The sequence below is a fragment of the Crotalus tigris genome, unplaced genomic scaffold, assembly GCF_016545835.1.
Source record: "Crotalus tigris isolate CLP2741 ecotype Arizona unplaced genomic scaffold, ASM1654583v1 scf7180000024430.1745191, whole genome shotgun sequence".
NCBI lineage: Eukaryota > Metazoa > Chordata > Lepidosauria > Squamata > Viperidae > Crotalus > Crotalus tigris.
This window is the reverse complement of record NW_024100597.1, coordinates 839329-866168: the sequence shown is the minus strand read 5'-3', so window position 1 is coordinate 866168 and position 26840 is coordinate 839329. Positions and strand designations below refer to the sequence as shown.

Genomic DNA, 26840 nt, shown 5'->3' with positions numbered 1-26840 from the left:
TAAGAGAAATCAGTCCCATTTCTTGTGGAATAAAAAAAGATATCCATAATTGGTTCTGAAATGTTTCACCAATAACACTATTGTTTTATATGAATATAAAATATTCAGAATCTCATATCAGCAGAGTAGAAATTAAGCCACAGAATAAATATGGTAGAGGCCATTTGCTTAAGTCATAAATAAAACAAAATGAAAATACCGGTACCTGAAAATATTTTCTCACTAAAAGTTTATTATTAACACTGAATATTAAATTCAGTGGGTTCATTTCCCAGATAATCACATACTCTGTGTCATTATTAAAAACTGTTAAATAGTAGCTCAGTGAGCATTGTAGGGCTATAGCAATTCCATCCATCTACCACTTTCAGTGAAAGACAGTTATATTGTTCTCCTTCAGTTAAGTGATAGAATGACAACCTGCAACTTACAGATCCTTAGCCTAACTGCAGATATTAGATTATACTTTGGTTTCTGTTGCATAACTGACTTACAAAAGTGATGATTCTTAGTCATACAATTGCCTACATTTTGACATTGATTTATGAGATATTTTGGCATTATTTTAATATGCGCTAAAGAAACTTTGTAAAACTATTTTACATTTAAGAAAATAATGGTGAAAACCTGGTATCTACTGAATATATTGTACTAAATGTATGTTAAGCTATGCTAAATTCATCTTTAAAAAGAAAAAAACAATAACAAACATCCTATATCTGTGGAATAACATTATTCCCCACATTTCAAAAGATAAAAGCTTACTTCTTCAGTTATTTGTTTGTTTAACTATATGTATAAATAATTAGAAAGGCAACAGCAGACTTATAGCCTCTCCTCCCCCCAAAGAAGCAGAAATAAAATTAAGGATAGTTAACTACAGATTACTGTATATCTGGGGAGAATTTTGTATGATCCTTCCAGCCTCTGTCTGAATGTATAATTAAGAGATAATCGAAGCAACCATGCATCCTGCATACAAAGCTAGTATCAGAATCCACAAAAGGAAAATTCTGATTATAAATGACTCAGTCATTTAGAACCAAACACCAATGGCTACTGTAATCCAATAGTATAGTACAGTGGTTCTCAACCTGTGGGTCGAGAACAATGGTCGAACAACCATTTCACGGGGGTTGCCAAACAAGGCAATCCGCCATTTTCCCCCCCTTTTCCTTAGCTGTGCTACTCCCTTTTATTCTATTGGCTTTCGAAAGCCAATAGAATAGACTCTCTTGAATAGAGTCTAATTCTATTGGCTTTCAAAAGCCAATAGGAATTGTCCAGGCTGTCTCTGCCTGCTGAGCCCGCCAAAAGTCCCATTCTACAAACGGTGCTGCACCAGTTGAGTAGTCCTCGACTTACGACCGGTTGGGGTCGCGGCATTAAAAAGGTTGAGAACCACTGGTATAGTACATCATGGAAAATTTCTGTCTTAATTTCACTTGTAGCTGATTTCTGAAAAGCAATATGAAAACAGTGCTAAACATTTTTGTTGTGGATGCAAAGAGTCTCTATTTGAGAGAGATGGGCAGTACAGAAATGTGAAAAATAAATAAACTTAGCTTTGCTGTTGTCATCACTGTTGCTATTGTTAATATTTAAGATAAATTTAAGATAAAATGTCAATATATTTTGGGATTTATCACTTGGTTAAAACCCAAAGTAAACAGGAAGGTCAGTAGATAACTGAAACTACAATACATGCAAATCGGTGAATGTTCGTTCCCCATTTCAGATCATCGCAATGAAAGCTTCACATGAATAGTACAGATCTAATAAAAGGGACTGTGAAGCCATTCAGATGTTGCCCAGTTCCTCACAATGTTGCATAATGTGAGGAAGTCCTTGTGCAAAAAAAAAAAAAAAATCTGTGCACAGCTCAGAATTCAAGTATTCATGAATGGCTACACACTTAGGTCTAAAGTTCAAGATGATGTGTGGGTGGTTCAGGAATGAGAAGTACAATATCCCATATAAAAAGAACACTGACAGAACTCTTTGTAAAGATCTCCAGAAATCATTACACTATTGTACTGCAAACTAATACATGTAAAGTACTTGAACCTAATGTGGCATTGTGTAGACCAGTGGTTCTCAACCTTTTTAATGCTGCGACCCCCAACCGGTCGTAAGTAGAGGACTACCCAACCAGTCATAAGTTGAGGACTACCCAACCGGTCATAAGTTGAGGACTTCCCCTGCCTGGGAGCGCCGCACATGCGTGATGCCACCCCCTGCACCGGCCGAGGCGTAGCTGGCAAGCGGCAGAGATGGCTCACGCCGACCACCGGCTGGGCCACCAGCTGGCCCAGCCCAAGGGAGGTAAGGCACCCGCCAGGCCCCACGCGTGCCAGCAACCCTCCCTGCGCCCGCCGCCCTCCTACCTCCCACCCCTGGCCCTCTTTTACTTACATTTTTAGTAGTTGCTCATCAGGGAGGGGTAGAAACTTCCAGACAGCTCGCCTTTGCTGCAGACATCTTGCTGCACCGTTTACAGAATGGGACTTTTGGCGGGCTCAGCAGGGCAGAGACAGCCTGGACAATTCCTATTGGCTTTTGAAAGACAATAGAATTAGACTCTATTCAAGAGAGTCTATTCTATTGGCTTTCAAAAGCCAATAGAATAAAAGGGAGTAGCACAGCTAAGAAAAAGGGGGAAAAAAGGCAGATTGCGTTGTTTGGCGACGCAAATGGGGTCCCGACCCACAGGTTGAGAACCGCTGGTGTAGACTGTAAGCTCTAGAATTCCCAGCCAGCATAATCATAATCTAGGACCTCCAGGAAAAGCAATCCTAACAAATCTAGACAACATAGGTTAAGAGAAAATTTATAATGTATCAGAACTCATCTACTTTTGACTTTATGATTCCAACTGTCATATAGATGTAGTCCTCAACTTATAACCACAACCACAATTGGGATTTAAATTTCTGTTGCTAAGCAAGGTGGTTGTTAAGTAAAATCACACCTGATTTTATCACCTTCTTGCTATGGTGATTAAGTGAATGACTTGAGTTGTTAAGTGAATCACAGTCATTAAACAAACTCAGTTTCCCCCACTGACTTCCCTTGTCAGAAGATTGGGCTGGGAAGGTTAAAATGGTGATCACAGGACCCTGGGCTGCTGCAGCCATTGTAAATACATGCCGGTTGTCAAGTGCACGAATTTTGGTCACATGATCATGGGAACGCTGTGATGGTTATGAGTGCAAGGATCAGTCGTAAGTCACTTTCCCAGAGCCATTATGGCTTCAAACTGTCACTAAACGAATGGCTGTGAGTCAAGAACTACCTTTAAGATCAGTGAGGATATGATTCAAACATATATAGTAATCAATCATGTGACTCAAAAATGCTACCCTCTAAGCAAATCTCTATGTGCTTGTTTTACGTAAAAAGGAGAGTGAAAATGGCAAGAACTACTTTATCTAAAAAAATATCATGCCAAATTGAATACCACTATGTTGTGAAGTAGACTGAAAATTATGAACTGGTTCTTATCCTGAATGTTATTCTTGGCAGCTGGGTAGACCTCACTGGTTTCCATTATTATCCTACCATCTGTTATGAAAAGTCCAAGATCAGGAATTAGCAAGCGTGAGGGAGGGAAGAAATATAGTTTAATGTACCAAGAAGGAAATCCAGAAATAGCTGCTTTTCAGGCCACTTATTATTATTTTGTACCAATCCTTATGCAAACCAACCTATTTACCTTCCTTTTCAAAGGGAAATCCCATTTTTGCTGCAAACTAACACATCTATAACACAATCCCATTTGAAATTTTGAGATCATGGCTATAATTGAACTGTTCCTAGTTACAAAATGGCTGATGCACTGAGCATGCACAACTACAAAATACCCTTGCCAGAATGCAAATTGATAAGCTTGATCTCTCTCACCCTTTATTTGTTTCTATAAAGTCTTAACTTCGCTTGGTCTTTTTTTCTGGACAGGAATACTGTACTGTTACAATGCAATGAACTTTTTTTCATTTTCTATAGATTTAAAGACATTTTGATAAATAGAGATTGCAAATAGAAATTTATGCCAGCTTTTGATTCATTCTTTTAAATAAATAAATAAACAAACAAACAAATATGCTATTATTTCTTGTTAGTTTCTTTTTAAGTCAAATGAAATTGGAAACTTGCAGGCAGCCAATAGAATTCCATAAGCACATAAATATGTTACCTATTCCAGATGCCTAACAGCACGGGTGTCAAACTCAATTTCATTGAGGGCCGCATCAGCATTGCGGTTGCCCTCAGGGGGCCATGTGGGTATGGCCAGGGTGGGTGCAGCCTACTGGGTGGGTGTAGATGGAGTGGGTGTGGCCTATAGGGTGGATGTGGTCAGTTCTACATCGTTCGCGTCAAGGGTGCCTGGGGGGGCCTGGGCAGGAGTGGGATAGATCTGAGGGTCTCTGGCAGAAGGGGGTGGGACCGGGGCAAGTGCCAAGGCATGGTCCACTGGAGGGGCCTCACTGTTCCTCTCAGGTCATACCGGGGGGGGGGGCTTATGGAGCTAAGACTGAATGCATTTCAGCATAAATGACCACCACAAAATTGTACATTGGGTCCCGGTTGGCCTGGGCCAGGGCCAAGGCAGAGGGGGCCGTTCCCTCACTGTTTCCAGGATGGCTTTGCGGGCCACATGAAACCACTTTGCAGGCCGCATCTGGCCCCCGGGCCTTGTGTTTGGCATGTCTGCCTAACAGTCTTGTAGTTAAGATGGTTGCAAATATAAGTGTTCCTAAATACTTAAAATATATTGCCCTCTTCTGGCCAGAATATGAGATTACTGTTTGCTTTGTTTTCATTTGCTAAAGCAATCAGAAATAAGTAACTAAATCTGGAAAATAGGAATTTGTAATGCTATAAAGTTCCAAAAGAAAATAATCCAAAAGTATAACTTTTGTATCTTTCTATGTAGGATGCAACAATATCTTACATAGAAACGGTAGTCAGCAGTCCCTTGACTGTAAGATGATAGGATTGACATGATGTCCCTTCAGTGAGTAATTTCTAGGTAGACTTTCCTCCATTTTTCATTCTCTAAGGTAGCCTTGCCCAATATGCAAGCAGTCTTTTGTATCTGCAGCTCCTACAGTGATATGGGTAGTCCTTGACTTTCAACCATTTATTTGCTGACGATTCAAAGATACAATGGCACATTTCCCCATGGTCATGTGATCAAAATTTGCTTGGCAACTGGCATGTATTTATGACAGTTGCATTATTCTGCGATCATGTGATCACCATTACTTCAATTAAAGTCAAAGGAGAGAGCCAGATTACAATGATTTGCTTAACAACTTTGACAAAGAGATCATAAAATGAGGCACAACTCACTTAAAAACTGCCTTGCTTACAACATAAATTTTGGGCCAACTGTGGTTGTAAGTCAAGGACTACCTGTATTGGCTGGGAACTCTTGGAGCTAACATTCCTTCACTAATGGAGGGTGAAAAGCTAAGAAGATAAAACAGCAGATTTGTGTTCAAATCTCAAGATGAAATTGAAGGGATTATATCCCTAGTGGGGGATACATGAGCATCCCATCCTGCAAAAAAAAATAATAATAATAAAGTGAGGAGAAAGGAGTTTGTAGCCTGTATCTTTTCCTGTTCTGCTAGTTTACTATTTTTAAAATAATGTTGTTGTGAAGCTAACTTGCTTTCAGAACTCCAAATTGTCAACTGCATATTCCATACTCTGCAGAATCCACATTTGTCTGCTCAGACTTCTAAAGAATATAGCTTACTTCAGCATTCAGCAAAAAGAATCACTCTATTTCCCCCAGACTCTCTTCTCCTCCTGAGAGGAACAGCTTTTTTCTTCTTGAAACTAGGGCAGTCTGAACTCCAGAAGAAAAAGGACAAAAGGCATGTGCGATGGATAGATTATATTCAGAATAAATATGGGATTAAAAAGTTTCATTTAGCTTATGAGTAAACTTCAGAGTATTATGAATAGTTTCTTTTTAAATTTTTATTAGTTTTAGTATGGTTTAACAATATTGATTTGTTTATATTATTATGTTTATTTTTAATGTGTTTATATTTATGTTATAAGGGAGTTAAGGTGCATTATGGACTTGGTTACTTGTATGGTTGGGTAATGTTATTTTTTAGAGTTTGATTGTTTATTTGTAACCCTGTATTCAGCTCTGGGAAGTGGGGGGGGTAGGGGGGTCTTGGGATGTATATTGTATAAAACTTTTCAATTAAAAAAAAAAGAAACTAGGGCAGTCTGAACTCCAGAAGAAAAAGGGCAAAAGGCATGTGCGAAAGTTGGGCGAAGGGAGAAACCTTTTACTGACTCTGATGAAATAGAGAAGATCACCAACAAGCTTAGGAAAACTCCACAAGCGCAAGCAAGAGAATGTTGGCTCCAAACCTATGTAAACATTTTACTTAAAAATTTGCAATTAGAGCTTTGTTCATATATGTTTGTGCTTGTTAAAATCTATGTTTTGATATTTATGATTTATATTTTTAGGCTCTTTTGAATAAGTTTGAACAGGTTATGGAACAGACCAATAATATCTGGTATCTGCCCAGAAGCTTAGGGCAATTCCACTCTGAATCGTAAATTGCCTGTCTCTACATGTTTCTCTCAAGATAATTTCAAAAATCCCAGTCTGGATTACAGTGGATTGGCAACAGGGTCAGTTTGATACTCAGAGCAGACTGTAGCCACCACAAGGTCTGATTGGTTGTTCTTCCACTTTTTGCCCTTCCTATCCATGTAAGAAAGGCAAACCTGTTTAGCTTGTTCCTTTGGGGATTGGTTTACCAGTGCCTCCCCTTTCCTCTTAGGGATTATTTCTCCTCTCTAGTCCTTATAGCTTTTAGTGGCTTGCTCAGATGTTTGCATCCATGGATGCCTTCGTCCTCTTTTCCCCATTACCTTCTTTGACTGTGCTGCAATCTTGGTCTTTGTTTCCCCCCCCCCCCACGGGTTCCATTGTCGCTCTGATGTTACAATAATCAGAACAATGGAGAACAAGAAGCTCCTTCATTCCTACCTTCCTCTGCAGGACCAAGAAAACTGTGAAGCAAAGAAGAACTAGTAATTTAGCTTCATATAACAAAATAACAATATTCCTACATTGCAAATTGGGAAGGGAAGGGAAAGGAAGAGAAGGGAAGGAAGTATTGTGGACGACAGGTGGGAAAGCATGAAGAGAATGCTTCACCCTGCCATGGCAGAAACCTTAGAAGAAAGGTTGAATGGAGCATGAGCTTGTAAATTGAGGATGGTTCATTAACGTCATGGGCCATTGTTGCATGAATTGCAAAATTATAAACGAAGTGCTGCTCCTGACCAGCACAGAACATAGCAACCTGATTGCCCAGGATGAAATGGTTGTCCAGCAGCAACCAGCCCTTGAGGGAAAGGGTTAGGAGATGGAGCTGTTGCTGGAACAGAATAAAGCTTTGGAGACCACCTATTTGGAAAGGCTTAAGATGGTACAAGAGAGAATACAGCCATTTTGAAACAAAGGTAAGAAATGTAGGTTTAATGGGCTAGAAGCAAGAAGAAATCAGTGTCCTGTACTGGTAATGAGTCAGAGAATCCAAAACCAGCTTTAGTTGCGCTTTCTGGTAGTTAGAATTGATCTTCATCATATTGTTTCTTTGGTCCTGCTAAAAAACCTTAGGCTTTGTATGGGTTGGGGAGGTGTCTTATGTTTCCCCTGCACAAGATTAAGGCATCTTGAAAATAGGCAGTAGCAGTAGTTATCAAGCAACTCTTTCAAGGTAGGAGAATGGAGCAGGGGATGTAAAACCAGTTTCTGGAGGAAGCAGTGTTAGGCACAAGGAACCAGAACAAATCTGAGAATAGGCCAAAGTAGTTACTTTATTATGATCACCTACATTACAAGAATCTCACCAAACTGGCTGCATTCCTTTGGGAACCAATAAGACTTTCCTAGTCTGGACTATGATGTTCCTTCCCCTGGATTGATTCCATACTGTTATGCTTCTTAACTCCCTCCTTCCATACAGCCTCTGATTCCACTACATCCAAACTTTAATCCAAAAGGCTCTGCAGCTATGTACAGGAATAATAGAAAATGGACTTACTATACTCTCTGTATGCCCCCACCCCAGCCCTATTCCACTAATGGGTTCCTATGATTAGCTAAAGAAAAGTCCCCCCCCACACTTTATCACATGCAGAAGGGTTCTTTTTTAAGTCAATCCATATGTTTGAAGAGCAGTTCTCCAGAGATTCACTTTTGATGACAGGACAAATTGGGAAAGATAATTGTTAACACTTTCTTAAAAATAGTTTTAGAGTGTGGGACCAAGCTTGCACCTGAAACAATGTATTGACAGATTTCCCCCTCCCTCAAATGTATGTGTGTTATATGCTGTCATTAGATAGTAAGTGACAGCTATAGAGCAATGAAAAGTCTGTTGGTTTTTTCATACTAAATCCAAATCCTTAGGCCAGAATAGGCCCCACTGAGCCTATATAAACGTATTTTTATGACAAAAATATTTGCTAATTACTGCTTAATGTCCCTTAGCAGATAGTAACAGTTAGCTGACATTAGTGGATCTCAAAAAGCTAAACAGGATTAAATTGTTAATTACTTGGATGGGATAGAAGCATGAATGTCCAAATCTATAGCTAAACCAGAAAGTTAAAAAAAACATATTCCCAAAACAAGAATATATTGTAAAGAATGTTCAGTTGTTGCAAAAAAACAAACCCCACAATATTTGAGTTGCATTTAAATTTGAAGAAAACAATTTCAAGTCACATCATTGGGACAGAGAACGATGTTATGAACATTACTCTTTCTCCAGCATGATTGGATGGAGAACCCACGGATGGGTTGTCTTAATCTATCTGCTCCAATTGGACTAAGTCTGAAATTGGTAACGCCCCCTCTGTGCCAAGTGCACCCCAGTTTTAGACTTAGTCCTATTTGCTCTAAGACGCGTTTTGTCTTCGCTCCTGGAGCAGAAGACTGTTAGATTCCATTTAATTGCTTAGCTCAGGCTATTAGTATTAATTGTTTTTATTATTGATTTGAATCGATTATTAGCTAGGAAAAAGGATCAATTAGACCAGTCTGAAGCCTATTTAGGCTGACAGACCCACACCCCCTCCCCCTGGGGGGGGAAGTTTTCCCCTTGTTCGTTTCCCTCAGTTAGGGACAGCAGTTCGAACCTTCAAAATCACTCGCTTTCATCCGGAGCTGCTTTGACGATCCTCCGACTGCCAGCTGATCGTCGGAGGCATTGCTGATCGCACTGAGGGCTCCGCAACGTCGTTGAGCCTCGTCAGGCCGGCAGGGAGCCTTCCCAGGTCCCTCGATCCCAGCCGACAACAACAGGTGAGAAATTGGGCGCGGCCCAATTTTCGGAGCTCAGCCAGCCTAATCGCATGCCACCAGCTGCTTAGGAGCCCAGGCGATTCATCCGAACGAGGGCTCGTCGCAGCTTACACCCCGGGCCTCAAGGCCTCCTTCCAACGGCCGTTTGTTTCTGGGCCTTTTTAAGGCGCCAAATTGGCGGCCGCCATTTTGAATTGCCTCCGGCAGCCATTTTGGGTGTGGCTCAGCCCGACGGCCATTTTGTAGGTGGTTGAGGCCAGTGACGGCCATTTTGGGAGTGGCGTAAGTCACTGGTGGCCATTTTGAGTGGGGCTGAAGCCTCGGCGGCCATTTTGTTTGTGGCTGAAGCCCTCGGCGGCCATTTTGAGTGGGGCTGAAGCCTCGCGGCCATTTTGTTTGTGGCTGAAGCCCTCGGCGGCCATTTTGAGTGGGGCTGAAGCCTCGGCGGCCATTTTAATTGTTACTAAAGTCATCGGCGGCCATTTTGTGCGTGGCTAAAGCCACCGGAGGCCTTTTTGGGTGTGGCCGGAGTCCAGGCTGCCTGGAACCTTCTTCTGAAGGCAGCATTCGATCATCGGTGGCCAACGCTTCAGAGAGCAGCTCCGACCGGGGAGGGCCTGATCGATCCTAAGTGATCGGGGGGCCCACATCAGTTCCCCGCCCTTCCCCTCTAGGGCTGAATTATCTCTGTAGACTCCCTTGGGAACTACAGCGCTGAGGGGGCGTTTTGCCAAGGTTGAGACCAGAGCAACCGTCATGGCAGAGAGAGGCAGCGAGCCGGTCAAGAGAAGTCGTCAATCAGAGGCAAGTGGAAAGAGCACCACCAAGCGAGCCCGACTAAGCAGGGAGCCACAGAGAGAGGAAGGGGGCCAAGGACCGAGAACGGTATCCCCAGATCTGGCAGGCACAAGGGGGAGGTCTATATTTGAGCCCCTTTCTTCACATAGTGCCTCGGCCCCAGGGGCTTGGTCTCTCCCCAGAGGAATTACCGAGTCAGATTCAAGCATAGCTGTGACCTCAGGGAGGGGTATGACTGGTCAGGACACCTCAGGGCCCCAGGCCACATTTACACCCACTGCAGCAGGGCTTCGCCTCCCTGAGAACCAGGCCCTGAACCCAAACTTGCTCCAGTCCATGATAGCCCAGGCTGTGGCTCAGTTTATGGCCTCCAACACTCCACAGCCACCCCCCCAGACCACACATCACTCACAATCTCCGGACTGGATGGATGACCCCACATCGGACCTGGAATCTACAGGAGCTGAACAACCTGACCTGATCTTGTCTGAGGACGAGGGCATCGCCCCATCCGAGCCCACCCCTCCTGTTGGTCTCTTTGACCATTCCTTCTTTAATTCCCTGTTACTCAAAGCCTGTACTACTGCTAACCTCACTCAACAACAGGAGACCCCACCAACATCCCAAGGTCCCCATGCCATTTACACTAAACCCTCTGTCTCACAGAATCATATTCCCTGCCCTCCCCTTTTTCTAAAGATGGTCCAGAAACAATGGGAGAACCTAGGATCCCCCTTGAGCCCCGGGGCAGTAGAAAGACAATTGTTCAATGTCGCTCCTTCCCTGGCCTCCCTTTTGGAGATACCCGAAATTGATGAACCCTTGAACTCATTGTTTCCCAAGTCCAATATTCCTGGAGACATAAATGAGGCACTAAGAGCAGAGGACAAGAAGATCGAGTCTGCCCTACGCAGAGCCCACCAAGCGTCAGCCTGGGCAACGAGGGCGGCAACCTCCATGGCCTTCTTTGCCAGGGCTTCGGTCCTGTGGTTACGGGAGCTCCAGGACATGATCCCTCCGGACCAGCTCAGAGTCCACCAGAATCTGGGTAAGTTGGTGGCCACGTCCCAGTATCTGGCCGATGCCTCCTTACACACGGCCAGATACACTGCCCGGACCATCGCGGCAGACATTTCAGCACGAAGGCTCCTCTGGCTCAGAAACTGGCGAGCAGACACCAAGGCCAAGTGGCGTCTAGCCTCCAAGCCTTACACAGGTGGACAACTCTTTGGTAAGGCGCTAGAGCCATACCTAACCGAAGGTAAGGATAAACGCAAGATCTTGGTCAATACATCAAGGAGGGGAGATAGGCGCTGGGGGAACTTGTCGCAGAGTAACTACAGAAGGCAGCCCTTTCGGCCAGCGCCATCCTGGGATTGGGCCCAGGCTTCTCGCCCCTCCTTTCAGAGGCAGGAACGACAACAAGATCGTTCAGCATACAGAGGCAGACCACAGTTCCAGACTAAACGGTCCTTTCGGGGCACAGGGAGCCGCTCCTTCAAGCGAGGCAAGTGAGTCTGCAGCCTCACCTCCCATAGGAGGCCGGCTGGCCCTCTATTCCAACATTTGGGCGGCCACTACTACGGATGCATGGGTGTTAGACACCATCTCCCAAGGCCTACGATTAGAGTTTTATTCCCATCCACCCGACAGGTTCCGCTCTTCTCCTATTTCAACGAACAGGGCCAGAGCTGAACTTATGTCAGAAGCAATAGCTCATTTATTGCAAATACAAGCAATTGAACCAGTTCCAAAAGAACAAGAAGGGCGAGGGTTTTACTCAGACCTCTTCGTCATTTCCAAGGCTTCAGGGGGCTGGAGGGCGATCTTGAACTTAAAAGGTCTAAACCTCTACCTGAGGTATAAGAAATTTAAGATGCAATCACTTCAATCAATCCTGGCTAGCGTCAGGCAAGGTGACTTTCTTACCTCCATAGACCTGACTGAGGCATATTTGCACATTCCCATTTTTCCTGGACACCGCAGATTCCTCAGATTTAGTTATGCCCGACGCCATTACCAGTACAGAGCCCTTCCATTTGGCCTCTCATCTGCACCGAGAGTATTTACAAAGGTACTGGCAGTGATCGCAGCCCACCTTAGACTAATTCCCATCAGGATTCAATGTTATTTAGATGACATTCTAATTCAGTCATCATCATGGTCTCGCCCTAGCCATCAAAGTTTTGCAGAAGCACGGGTTTTCCGTTAATTTCCAGAAAAGTCAGACTGTACCATCAACTCGGCTCCTCCATTTGGGGGCAGTTATAGACACAGACAACTGCACGGTATACCTATCTCAGGACCGACGGAACTCTATCCAGACTCTTGTACGTCGGATCCGAAGGGACAGAGTAGTCACATTGGCATCCCTTTCACAGCTACTAGGGAAGATGGTGTCCTGCGTGCAAATTGTGCCATGGGCACGTCTCCATGCCAGGGAATTACAGTGGCTTCTCCTTCCATTTCAGAGACTTCATACCAGCACATCCCACCAGAAGGTCCGAGTTCCACAGGCGGTGTTGAACTCCCTTCGTTGGTGGGACTCTCCAGCACTGTCACGGGGAGCAGAATTCAAAGAACCAGACAGGATCACCATCACCACAGACGCAAGCCTATTTGGGTGGGGGGCACACCTCCACACACGCTGGGCCCAAGGGCAATGGTCCAGGCAGGATCTAAAGAACAATATAAACTGGCTGGAGCTAAGAGCAATACACATGGCCCTAAAGAGATTCAGCAGCTTAGTACAGGGCCAGCACGTCCTGGTCTTAACCGACAACATCACAGCCAAGGCCCATATCAACAGACAGGGGGGAACGAGGTCCAAGCCTCTCATGCAGGAGGCCAGATTGCTGGGGTCTTGGGCGGAACTGAATCTTGCCTCCATCAGGGCGGAGTACATATCCGGAGTGGCCAACCAGCAGGCGGACTCACTGAGCAGAGCCACCGTGGACCATTCCGAATGGCAGCTGAATCCGGAGATCTTCAGAGAGATCGTGGACAGGTTTGGTTCCCCATCCCTAGATCTGTTTGCCTCCCCAGCCAACTCACAGCTTCCCAGATTCCTTTCCAGGTTCCCGTCCCCATCAGCGGAAGGAACAGATGCACTCCGCAGTCCCTGGCCCAGGGAACTGCTCTATGCCTTTCCTCCACTACCTCTCCTACCTGCCACGATCAGGAAGATCCTTCGCAAACAAGCAGAGGTTCTCCTGGTCGCCCCACATTGGCCGAGACGACCTTGGTTCGCCGACCTGATGGAGCTCTCCGCATCGGCTCCATGGAGGATTCCAGCCAATCGGATCTCCCTCATTCAGGGGGAGTTACATCATCCAGACCCTCAATGGCTCCAGTTAACCGTCTGGCACTTGAGAGGCAGGCCTTAGGCCTAGACTCATATTCGTCAAGGGTCATAGCCATGATCCAGCAATCCAGGCGACCCTCGACGAATAGAATATACGATGCCACGTGGAAGAGCTTCTGTAATTGGTGTTTAGCGCACAATATTGAACCCTTACAGGCTGCAGTGCCAGTTATCCTGGAGTTCCTGATGGATGGTCTGGACAAAGGTCTTTCCACAAGTACCATCCGTAGGCAGGTAGCAGCACTTGCCACGGTTATTTCCTATGGCAAGGAGCCCTTAACACAACACCCTATGATACGCTCCTTCCTAAAGGGAGCTAACAATGCCAGACCACCAACGGTACATAGATATCCCTCCTGGGACCTTCATCAGGTTCTACAGGCTCTTGTCTCACCACCCTTTGAGCCTATTGACACTTGTTTGCTCAAACATTTATCAATAAAGGTGGCATTTCTGGTTGCTATAACTTCAGCCAGAAGGATCTCTGAGCTGGCTGCCCTGTCAGTAAGAAAGGACCTGTGTATTTTCCATAAGGACAGGGTTACTCTCAGGTTAGATCCCTCCTTTGTGCCCAAGGTTAACTCCTTATATCATAGGTCCCAGGACATAGTTTTGCCGGACTTCTGTCCGAACCCATCTAATAACACAGAGGCTCAGTGGAACAGATTGGATGTTCGCAGGGCCTTATATTGTTATATACAGAGAACCTCATCTTTCCGCAAGACTGAGGCTCTGTTTGTGTCATTTCACCCATCGTCATTAGGACAAAAGGTTTCCTCGCCCACTATAGGCAGGTGGATTAGAGCTTGTATTTCTCTGGCATACCAGACTCAGTCACTTCAAGCTCCCAGCCATATCACGGCCCATTCCACCAGGGGCGCAGCCACTACAGCAGCCTGGTCTACCCAGGCATCCATAGAGGAAGTTTGTAGGGCAGCAACATGGGCATCGCCCTCCTCCTTTGTCCGTCACTACAAGATGGATGTATACGCATCCTCTACGGCTTCATTCGGCCGCAAGGTACTAGAACACGCATTAACATTGGATGGGACCCAGGCCCAATCTAATTTCCCACCCTAGGGACACAGGGCTTTGGTATGTCCCATCCGTGGGTTCTCCATCCAATCATGCTGGAGAAAGGGGCGTTGTCTTACCTGAACGCCTTTTCTCAGCATGATGATGGAGAATCCACTCCCTCCCATTAGGTCAGTTGGCCTGGTTCCCATTTGTTCAGACGCGTCGGACTAAAGTCTGGGTATCGCCTTAGTCTAAAACTGGGGTGCACTTGGCACAGAGGGGGCGTTACCAATTTCAGACTTAGTCCAATTGGAGCAGATAGATTAAGACAACCCATCCGTGGATTCTCCATCATCATGCTGAGAAAAGGCGTTCAGGTAAGACAACGCCCCTTTTTATACACAAATTAAGTCCTGCTGTAGACTTTGTTCTTCATACAGTACTGCTAATAAAATAAGGCATGGTCTTTTCTTTAATCAAATAGTCAATCCCCACGACCAATAATTACATTAAAAGCTTCTAGTGCTATTTTGCATGTGAAATGTTTAGATATGATTGTGTGGGAGAGAGTTTAGGACTTTTAAATTATTCAATTCCAATCATATAATGTACCAAAGGCTTAACATTAAAAAGTAAGGTGCCAGCTGAGTCATTTTCAACCCACAATCTTGATGTGGAAAAAGCATAAAAACATAATTGTCACAGTTGCATGGAAAAAAGACAATACTGTGTATATTTTATTCCCAACAGATAAAATTATCTTCCATGAGGTAACATTGTTTCTCAGGACAAATTATCTTTATAAATGCCCAAGTATTTCAATGTATTTTCATATGGCATTTTGAGTCACCCATTTTCTTGCTACACAAATTCCCCAAATTTATTCATATCTCTAAGGACAAGACCACAGTAGAACTGCTCTAAACAGACTGAATGGAATCCATACATATAAATTATTGTATGGATTAAATATATGCAAATATTATGCAATTTATTTTCGTGGGCCTGTGCCCTGAAACTGTTAAATACTTAGTGTGCCCCAGATCATAGACAAGGTATATCGGTGCTGAATTGCTCTGCAAAAAAAAGGAAATGTCCTATTTTATTACATTCCAAAAATCTGGAAATTGTTTGTCTATGAAGAACTTTCGATCTCTTATGCTTGGACAGTGATCCCAAATATTGCCATGTGATCCTCCAAGTTCAATTTTGGACCAGATATTAAAAGTTGTCTCATAAAAAATTGTCACCTCCCAGACTTTGAATTTTTAGTTGCAAAAAGGAAAAAACTTGGATGACACAATTCAGCGTGATCAAGATTTATCTTGTTGAAGTTGTAGGCACTTCTACATTGCTGTAAACAATATAGTGCATTGTAGCAATGCAATTTGGGGGTTTCCCCCCTCTTTCTGTTTCTCTTTTCATCTGTCTGTATATTCAATAAGTTTGTTTTACTAGTATTTTTATATTTTGTATTTGATTGGCATTCATACAGTCTGGATTTTAAAAAATTGTCTTTTGCAGTTGAAAAAAAGTAATATATTTCTTATATACAAACCATTGAATTTTTTATTGATTCAAACAACCAAACTATTTTTAAGGATATATTTTGTTATTGTATCATATCTGCTGATGAGAATTTCACTTTAATGCTGAACGCTCATTACTATTAAGTATAGGATATGAGAAAAGCCCTACTATATTTCATATTGGATAATTTAGTGTGGAAAACAATGCATTTTTAATTAGATACTCTCACAAAATACTCAAGTTGGTTTCTTTATGAGCATTTACAATATTTTTCCTCTTGTATTCTTTCAGAAATTCTCAAAACTGAACTTATTGTCAACAGGCGAGTTATTAAGTGCTTCTCTTTTTTTTCTTGCTTGCTTCTGCTGCTAAATCCTCCCAATTTTTTCAAGCCTGGATTGACAGAAAGTTTGCATTGATATATTTGCTTAGAAGAAAGATGAATGGCAGTGCAGCCAAGGCAGAAACTTACAGCCTTGGCTGTAATGATTTCCAACTTTGCTTCCTCCAATTTATATTTCACTTGCAAAAGTTGGAAAGTGTATGTTACCATGGTTTCTGCAAATTGAAAGTTTGGTACATTTAGATACAAAATTGTATGGAAAATTTCAATGTTTTCAGTAATTATGAAAACACTGCAATCATTTTGCAGGAGAAAAAGTAGAATTGTTCATTTTAATGAGTAGAAAACAGAGCAACTAAAAATTGGAATTAAAACCAATAATTTTAGGTATACCGAGTCTACCACTTTAATATAGGTAGTCCTCGATTTAAGGCCAAAACTGGGACTTGATTTTCTGTTGTAAGTAAGTTGCATCCAATTTTCTGCTGTTTTTGGCCATAGTTGTTAAGCTATGTTCTGTTTAGCTAAATCCCTATAGTGGTTAAATGAATCATGTGGTCATTAAGCAAATTTGGCTTCCCCATTGACTTTGCTTATCAGAAGCAGACTGGGAAGGTCCCAAGGGGCAATCACTTGACCCTGCAAACACTGTGAATACACACCACTTTCCCAGTGCCCAAATTTTGATCACCTGACCATTGGGGATGCTGCAATGGTTATAAGCGTGAGCACCAATTTCTTTTTTTCAGGGCCATTGTAAATTTGAATGGTCGCTACATGAGTAGTAGTTGTGAGTTGAGGAATACCTCTAGCTCAGAGGTTCTCAACCTATGGGTCGCAACCCCATTTGGGTCGAACGACCATTTTATGGGGGTCGCCAAACAACGCGATCCCCCATTTTTCCCCCTCAGGGGGCGCCGCCGCGCATGTGCACTGCGCATGCACGCCACACATGGGGGCGCCACTGCGCATGCACGCCACACATGGGGGCGCCGCCATGCATGCGCACCATGCATGGGAGCACCGCCGTGCATGCACACCACACATGGGAGCGCCGCCACGCATGCGCACCACGCATGGGAGCGCCGCCACGCATGCGCACCACGCATGGGGGTGGCGCTGTACATGCGCAGCGCGTCCGTGTGACAGGGTCGCCGTCACACAAAGGTTGAGAACCGCTGCTCTAGCTAGAGACGAAAGAGGAAGGTTCAAATATTGAACTGCTGCTCAGTAGTTTAAAGTAAATTTATGTTGGACGGTAATGCTAGCTCAAAGAAACCATGAAATAGACATTGGCTTCTTGGGAGAAAGACTATGGCAAATCTAAACAAACTAGCAACATGCAGAGACATGACATAATTAAAAGCATATATTTTCAAGACTATTGCTTTCTCAGTCATAAGATATGGCTTTGAAAAGTTGGAATATCAGAAAAGCTGAGTAAAGAAAACTGACGGTTTTGAATTGTGTTTCTGGAGAAAATTGTTGAGAATGGTCCTTGTTTCACAGGAAGAATAAATCATTCAGTAACAGATCAAATAAAAGCAGGCTGCTCACTGCAAGCACTAATAATCAAATTAAAGCTTAAATATTGTGGAAATGTAATAGGAAGATGAGAGTCATAGGAAAAGATCATGATGCTTGGAAAAATAGAAGGCAATTAAAAAGACTATCAGAGGATAGGTGGCTAAATATGAGGGCAATTTGGAAATAAACCTTGTTTATTTCCAATGTTGAATGTTTCTGATCAAACCCTCCCATAGCCCAGATTTGGTACCGAGCAACCACTACTAAGGAATTTCAAACCAGTAATTGGTTAACTTCATTTAATCAGCAACATTTTTACTGTTTCCTAATTAAATTTCAAAACGTTTTATAGACTGCTTACCATATCACCAGAAGCATTCACATAGCTTTTCTCTAAATACAAGTGCACAATCCAGCAGGGCTCTTATCTCCATGATATTAATATTCTCTCATATTGGAGCACTGATGCTGTTCTGTCCCATTTCTATAATTTTATTTCCTCCCCCAAATCCTCAAGCTGAATCTGAACTCAGGGTGACTAAGGACATTTCCAAGTTGTTATTATCACACTCTCTCAAAACCTGCTTACACTCTCTCAAAACTTGCTCTGTTTACAATAGTCCATGATATGTTCACTGCAACCATTGCAGGAATAGACAACCTACATTCTTTCAGATAACTCATAAGAAAGAAATTAAACCAGCCTCTATACAATACCCGTTCTCCCCCTCTCTCCCCATCCTGTTCCCATTCCTGATTCTTCACTGCATTAGTTTGCTGTGAGGGGGAAAAAAAGAAAATAGGTCGATCTGCAAACAATCCTTTAAGTCTGGTTTAAGTACCTATCATGTCTTCTTGGGCAGTTTTCTTTGAATATTGCAAGCCTGAACAAAGATACAAAGTCCTTGCTTTCATTGGCGCAACAGCATGAACAAGTGTAGCTCAGAACAAATGCTTGTCTTTTTCCTCTCTTTTCTTTGTAACTGCATTTCTTTGGCCTTCTTCCTACACATTCTGGGCATTGTTCCAACTCAGCACTAGTTTATATTTCTAACCGGTTGAATCAGCCTTGGAATCTTTCCCAGTGTCCCTGCTTTTTCTTAAAAGAGGCTGACAGCCTAATAATGACCTTTCCTATCCTAAACGTTATATTTTCTGTCTCATGTTGGGAACCCGTGATTATCAGCACTAGAGCACTGAGCCAATTTTGTTGTCATGACCTGGTCACATGATTCTCGTTATTAGAAATTTTCTTCACTATTCCTGGCTGCTCAGTCCCATCTATCCCTAAAATGATGATGATCATTGATAGGACAGCCTTATCAACAATGACTCAAAGTATAGTTGTTTAAAAACATCATAGGTAACAAACAGAACTAAATGTGTTTATAACAGAGTTATTATTGGGGAGGTTAGACAAAAAAAAAATCCATGCAATACCACAAGCTGCTCTGGGTCAAGGTTTCCTCAAGCCACAAAGGTTTTGATGCTTTCTTTTTTATATATATTTAAAAGTTTTATAAATTTATTACAATATAAACCCCCACCCCACCCCTTCCTCCCTCCCCCACTTCCCAGAGCTGATTACAGGATAAAAAATAAAATAAACAAACATAATCTAACTAACATTAATCAACTATACTATCAATCAAAACCATAACACATTTTAACTTCTTCTCCCAACAAATATTAACAAATTAAGTCAAAAATAGTAAAATAATTAAAACTAATAATAATTATCTAGAATCTACTCAAAAGCAAGATAATACTTTTCAATCTCATATTTCTTCTGAATGTAATCAATCCATCTTCTCCAAACCATAATATATTTTTCTTGTGAATGATTCTTCAAATAGGCGGAGATTTTCGCCATGTCTGCTAATTAGACACTTTAAATATCCATTCTTCCAAAGTAGGCAATAAGTTTTTCTTCCAATATTGCCACACCAATAATCTTGCAGCTGTTATAAGGTTCAACATCAAATTAATTTCTTTAACATCAAAATCTACAATAATACCCAACAAAAACAATTGCGAAGTAAACTTTATCTTTCTCTTAAAAATCTTTTGAATATTCCACCAAATCTTAATCCAAAAAGCTTTAATATCTCTACAAGTCCACCAAATATGAAAATAAGTTGCATCTAAATTTCCACATCTCCAACATTTGAAAATAAGTTGCATCTAAATTTCCACATCTCCAAATTCGGATACATGCGAGACAACTTTTGCGGATCTAAATGAGTTTTGATGCTTTCTTGAAGGATGTCTGAATGGAGCCCAGATAGGCCATAGAGGAAATGTTATTTCAGAAGTAGGATAGCAATAGGGAAGGCTCTGCTATTCCACAAGAAAGCACTACTTCTTATTTTCCAAAGCACCAGAAGGCAAGACAAGAAACAATGGATGGAAACTAAACAAAGAGAGAAGCAACCTAGAACTAAGGAGAAATATCCTAACAGTGAGAACAATCAACCAATGGAACAGCTTGCCTTCAGACGTTTTGGGCGCTCCATCACTGGAGGCTTTTAAGAAGAGACTGGACAGCCATTTGTCTGAACTGGTATAGGGTCTCTTGTTTGAGCAGGGGGTTGAACTAGAAGACCTCCAAGGTCCCTGCCAACTCTGTTATTTTGTTAAAACTGTAGGATGGACAGAGACAATGATAAAAATGTGATTCCATAAATAATCAGGGCCCAAATCATGTAGAGCTTTGTGGATGGCAACCAGAAACTTGAATTAAACCCAGAAATCAATTGGCAGCTAGTGCAGCTTGTGAATTACAGGAATCAGATGGGCATTCCAAATTCTGTACCAGCAAGGGGATTCCTATGTAGAGTGCATTACTATAACCCAAACAAAATGTGAGCAGGGAGAGAAATATAGGTCTTTATCTCTTGCTACCACCCTTTGTTACCACTAGTTATTAATGGTTTTGATGTGATGACAGCTGAACCTTTGAGCTTCCTTCCTTTGTTTAGTTTACTTTTGCTCAGCCAGCATTTGTAAACAGATTTTTCTGTGACATCATCAGTATCAGTTGTTGGAATACCAATAATGGCATCAGAGTCTTAATTTCAAGCTCAAAAAATTCCTAGCTCTAGGGTCCTACTCTTTTTACTATCTACTTGAAAAGCTGCTTCATACTTTTACTGTAGGCCCAAAACAGAATCTGGCATCTATTTGCAAACATTATTGGAAAAATCCAACATGCCAAGTGCATGTCAAATCTTCCAATGCAATTAAATTAGATTTAATTAAAAGCACCAAAATGTGTCTTTGCTAGATAAATTGTTTCCATGTTTGTAACAACAAATCTTTTTCTTGGCCTTCCCCCCTGCTAGGACAGTCAAAATGAGGTATACATTTTCTGCAAACCAAATTTTCTGATATGTATATAGTTCCTTTTTATTATGGTATTGTGCTTTTTTATTTTATTTATTAATCACATTAACTTTTATAGGTGCCAATGTCCCCTAAAGTGGATTTTTCCTAGTTAAAGAAATTTCAGTATTAGAGGAAATCAAAGTCTTGTTCTCAGTTTCTTGAAGGTATAAGGAGAAAATTGTCTTCTATCCACTTCCAGTCCACCACAAATGTCTCCCCTTTTTGTATTTTGAAGGCCTGCTTTAAAAGTACAATTTCCATTCTGAGCAATCTGAAATTCTTTTTAGCATTTAGGGTCACAATGTTTCATTATAATCTAGTGACATCTCCAGCTCTAATTGTAACTGGAAACATATTATTATTATTATGGTCCATCACACAGTCAGGCAGATGTTCAGACAGGATTTGACATTTTTAATCTACCTATCAAGTCCTTTCCAAGGATCTGGGATAAACAGATGTGGATTTTTGATAGTGTTACAGATATCGTCGCAGAATATAAACTATTCTGAGTAAAGCTGTCTTTTGCAATGGACTAATGGTGATTTTGTCAATGCCAATGGTGCTCAAGTGGTGCTCCAGTTGTGTTGGAGTTGCACACAAGACAACTATTACTATTGGTACTAACTTTGCTTTCTTTCATACTGTTTGCAGACCTTCGTATTTTCTTATCTTCTCTAGTTTTTTTTTTCTATTCTGCTGTCTCCAGCTAGTGCTAAGTCCACTATCCAGACTTGTTTGTCTTTATCAACAATTGTCAAGTCTGGATTATTATCACTAAAAAACATAATGTCTATCTATTTTAATCTGACTGCTAAGCCATGGTATACCCTATAACACTGTATGGAATCAAAAGTTGGATTTTGAAAAAGCAGGATAGGGAAGAGTATTTAAAATTTGGTTTTGGAGAAGACTCCTTTGAATGCCATGGATTCAAAGCAAACCACTGGATCATCAAACAAATAAACCCAGAGTTCTCACTGAAGGCACAAATCCCCAGGTTCCAAATATCTTAATTCAGATACATTATGCAAAGATCCAGTTCTCTGGAAAAGACTGTAATATTGGGAAAGGTGAGAGGAAAGAGAAGAAGGAAATGACCAACAAAGTAGATGGACTCAGTTATGGTGTCAATAGTGCACCATTGGGAGACTTGAAAGAGCAAGTTAGGAATAGATCATCTATCTATCTAAGATCTATCTGTAGTCAACAGGAGTCAAAATATAACTTGTGTGCACATAATTGGTAAATCTGACTGCCATAAATCTATTGGTCAAAATCCAATGAGTGCCTTTCAGTTCTTAATGATCTATTGTATCCATATTATTTTCAGTTTAATCCAATGCATATCTACCGAGAAGTAAACCCAATGAATTACTGGGGTTTGTGATCAGAAAAGAATGCACAATGCTGCAGCCTTAGTTTCTGGCCAGCTATAAGTTTTATTACAGGAAATAGCTCCATGGTTGGGAGAGTGCTACTTATTTCTTAGCAATGCTGGATTTACTAGGAAGCAATGATTTATGATGCTCCTGGCTGAGTTTTTTATTTTGAAAGCAAGCTGAGTCAGCATACTTTTTTATAGAGTCAAATCACAAGCTTTTTATAGAGTTAAATTAAGATTAATTGAAATAAGTCTTTATTGATTTCAATAAAGAATCATCAGTACATCATGATTCTTGTTGAAGAATTTTTTTATTCTTTGTTGAAGAATAAGCAAACACAGAACTAAACAGATAATGGAAAGTAGATCCAACCTCAGTATTGTGATGTCTTAACATTTAATCCAATGGATTATAAAGTGCTTGATTTTCCTGCATAGATATTTCAAGGACACCAGCAGAATGGACCATACTGTGTACTATACTTTTCTTAGTATTTCTCAAAAGAGAGAGATGCAGAGACTGAGCAGAAGTCCTGTGGCCTTTGACTAGGGAGATAACATATTTCTGATAGTGTAATCAGCCCTCAGATATCAATTCAACAAGCTAAAGAATGATGTGGGTAAGAGTTATTATTGAAATAGAGAAGGCTTGGAAGAGGGTCAGAAGGAGATCTGTGTCTTATCAAGTTATCTTTTTATCATTTTTTTAAAAGTTGGAGTAGTCCTAAAGTTAAGCTTTACTTTTGGTGATTGAATGAACACATGACAAATAGGATGTCTTGGAGAAGGCAAAAATGATAATTATCTGATTTCTATATTTTGCTTTGCTGTAAAAAGCCTTATTGAACTTGTTCTGATTAAAACATTTGTCTCAAGTTATGACATTAACATTGACTTGTTAATGTTGAACTGCATGAATGGTTTCAAAAGGGAAAAAATATGCTTTGTTAAAAATACACTCTCTTCACCATTTCAGCAGTTAGAAGAAAACCTCTGTTTCCAACAAGTAAACAAAAATTTCCACATTGACTGAATACTCCACCTGAATTAGAATGTTTTTTGACCAGCAGTGCAATCGTAGATAAGAGCTAACTTTCATTGAGTTCAGTGGGGCTTGAATCTCAGAAATTTTGTGATGGATCATAGTCTGTCATTCATAATCCTACCACCTCAAAGCCAGTTTGTAACAACAAAGCTGATAAGACAGGAGGTCATCATTACAAAGTTAGCTAATGTAATTAACCTTCAAACAAAACAAAATATACTTTGATCAGCTATTATAGCATAATCACAGAATAGAATAGCTATAATTCATTTATGGATTCCAAAATCATCACCACAAATATTTGTCTTTCCTGGCACATACTTCAAAAGCTTACCTGTGAGGCATGCCACTGGTGTGAGCTACTGTATATTCAAAGGATAATTCACAGATTTTTAGGTACCAGTTCATTTCCAGTTGGTGCAAAAGAGCTAGAATTCTGGACTTTTGTTTCCTCTGCCCATAAATACTGTATGTTTTCTCCTTTTCTAAGGAGACTTTTTCAAGGTTCTGATGTTTCTTTAACTCTGGATTCTTTTTTTTCACTATCCCACCAGTCCGGACTGCAAACATTCTTGTTCTTTGTCCAACACCATCTGGTCTCAAGTTATGTCAACTGATTTCTTTTTCCAGCAGGCACTTTATCCTGCTACAGCCTTAAACTGGTCACAAAACTGTAATCAGATATGTCTACAGACTTAATCTAGTAAGCAGATCAGTAAGGTTGCTGTAGTTGCATCTGGTACCAGCTTTTATACTTTTTGACTGTATCAGTGGGGTTTTTTTAAATATTTTTTTAAAAAACAAACACTCTTGGGGATACTGGTAGAGTATATGTGATTTCTCTGAATGGTGGTGATAGGAATACATGAACAGATTTAGAGATTATTGATTACTATTTCATAAATTTTATGAGTCAATCCTGAATACATTCTTGAACATATGACTTAGGTTCAGGCCTGAATAAGAAAATCCATGTCAGAGGAAGATGTAAGCAGGTGCTTTTTAAGTAACATTTAAATTAAAGCAGCATTTCCCTGTGTTCAATTATTAAATAATAAGGAGATTTTTTAGATTTTTGAAGTTGCAGGTTAGAAAGTATTGAGCTTTGGTGTTGGAGAATATTCCTGGGAATACTACGGACAGCCAAGAAAACAAAACAAAAGTAAAAATGGATCAGCCTAGAGTTGTTACTTGAGGCACAAATGATCATGCTCAATTGTCATACTTCCAGAGAAGTATGAGAAGTAAGTATGTGACTTAGTTTTCTAGAGAATACTCTGGGGTTGAGGGAGGAAGAAGGAGAGAAAATAGGATGATCAGCAGCAAGTTGAAAGGACTTAGTTAGAGTAGCAATAGGTGATACATAGGAAGACTTGAGCAGGTTAAGATTGTGCTGGAGAAAATCTACTTAGTGGTCACTAAAAGTCAATGCAGAGTTGATGGAACATAATCAATCAATAAGCAAGGTTGTGTTATTAGGAGCTCACCAAATTGTTTTGGCACTTTCTGTGCATATTGGCTGCAGAAAAGGGGAAAGAACCAGAAGACATAACTAGCCAACATAGCTCTCTTCCCAATTCCAGTTCACCACCTTTTCAAATAGGAATATTCTTCATTAAAAATACTGACTTATAAACTGAATGAACCTCAGTTATGGAGGTTTGTAGGTGAAAATGGAATATGAAAACAGATCTAGATGTTAATATAGCTAAAAATGATACTACAGGATTATTATACCCAACTAACATATGTAATGATGCTAAGAAAAAGACTCAGGCATGTCTTGAGCAGAGGTTTGAAGCTGTATGACACAGCTTCACACAGCTTCGTTAACTCTGAGTTTATTGTTTCTTATATACTTTTTACATACATAGGCTTTACCATTAACTGCTGACATTTTACATTTAGAAGTTTAACCTTTAGTTGTTGACATAAAGTAATTGAAAAATTCCTTCATAGAAGCAATTATTTTCTAGTAACACATTACCTTTTGAGAGCAGGTAAAAACAAATACAGGTAAATTAGAAAAGGAGAAAGAACTGATAAAGACAAGAAGAGATAAAGACAGGAAGAGATAAGGGGAAACTTATTATTTAGGTAGGTAAGATATTAAGTCAAAAGGGGGTGATCTTTTGGCTGCTTCCTTGGGACAAAGGGTATCAAAAGGTTATGAGGTTTGTGGGGGGCAATGCATGGCAGTTTGCTGCACGTGCAAATTCCTCCACATCCCACCTTTTTCTATTTTATTAATGAAGACATCTTAAGCAGGAGTAATTAGTGGGTCTTAGCTTAGTATGGAAGATTGCAAGACATCTTATTAAGTAAAGAAAAAAGACATTGAAATAAACAACAACAGCTGATAAGGATAGCAACTATTATAATGAGATGTTGAACAATCTTTCCAAGAAGGCCAATGGGAAGCCATGACCATAGAGCACTCCACCAATTTCCTAAGGTATCAATTTTTAAATCAGAAGCCAAGTTATGTAAAACATTAATTTGCTTTTGAATAACGCCAGATTGATCAGAAACATTGAAATAACACGAAAAACTGAAGCTGGGACACACACAGGTATAAGACAGGTAGAGAGTAGATTTTCCATATCATATGATTCAGAAATACAAAAGTCTGTCACTTGTGTTACATTAGCTAATTGCACCCAAATATTATATTTCATCCGTGATTCTAAAGGATGAGATGGAAGAGCTTGAGCCCCCACACAGCAATTAAGAAGGAAAGAGAGGCAAAGAATGACTAAGGAATTTGCAGTCAAAACCACAAATAAGGCAGCGCATAAATTCTCTGGTGTAAGTTCTTTTCCTTGTTGCCTCAGAATCTTCTGTGCTTTGGATGTTAGGTTCTTTACATCGCCCCAGGTTGTTGGCTGACTGCGATGGCGAGAGCAAAAGGGACGTTGTGCTGTCTGAAAAGTCACCTGCTTCATTTCCGGTATTGGGTTCTGGACTTGATGCCATGACATCTTTGGCTGTTGCACACACTGGGCTGGAATCCAGAGAGGGCCTGTAGGAGCAAGCACAGAGCATAGCCTCGCCCCCAAGTTAGTAAAGGAATTGGATCTAACC

The 26840-nt window shown here is 41.0% G+C and overlaps 1 protein-coding gene across 1 annotated transcript in view; it reads right to left on the bottom strand.

Moving 5' to 3' along the window:
- KCNAB1 (potassium voltage-gated channel subfamily A member regulatory beta subunit 1) overlaps positions 1-24338 on the bottom strand; it is a 195064-nt gene extending 170726 nt beyond the window's left edge. The window contains exon 1 of the mRNA XM_039330678.1: positions 24091-24338. Within this exon, the coding sequence (XP_039186612.1) occupies positions 24091-24326 (236 nt within the window). The 5' untranslated portion in view covers positions 24327-24338. The remainder of the gene's footprint in view (positions 1-24090) is intronic.
- Between the last annotated feature and the right edge of the window lie 2502 nt (positions 24339-26840).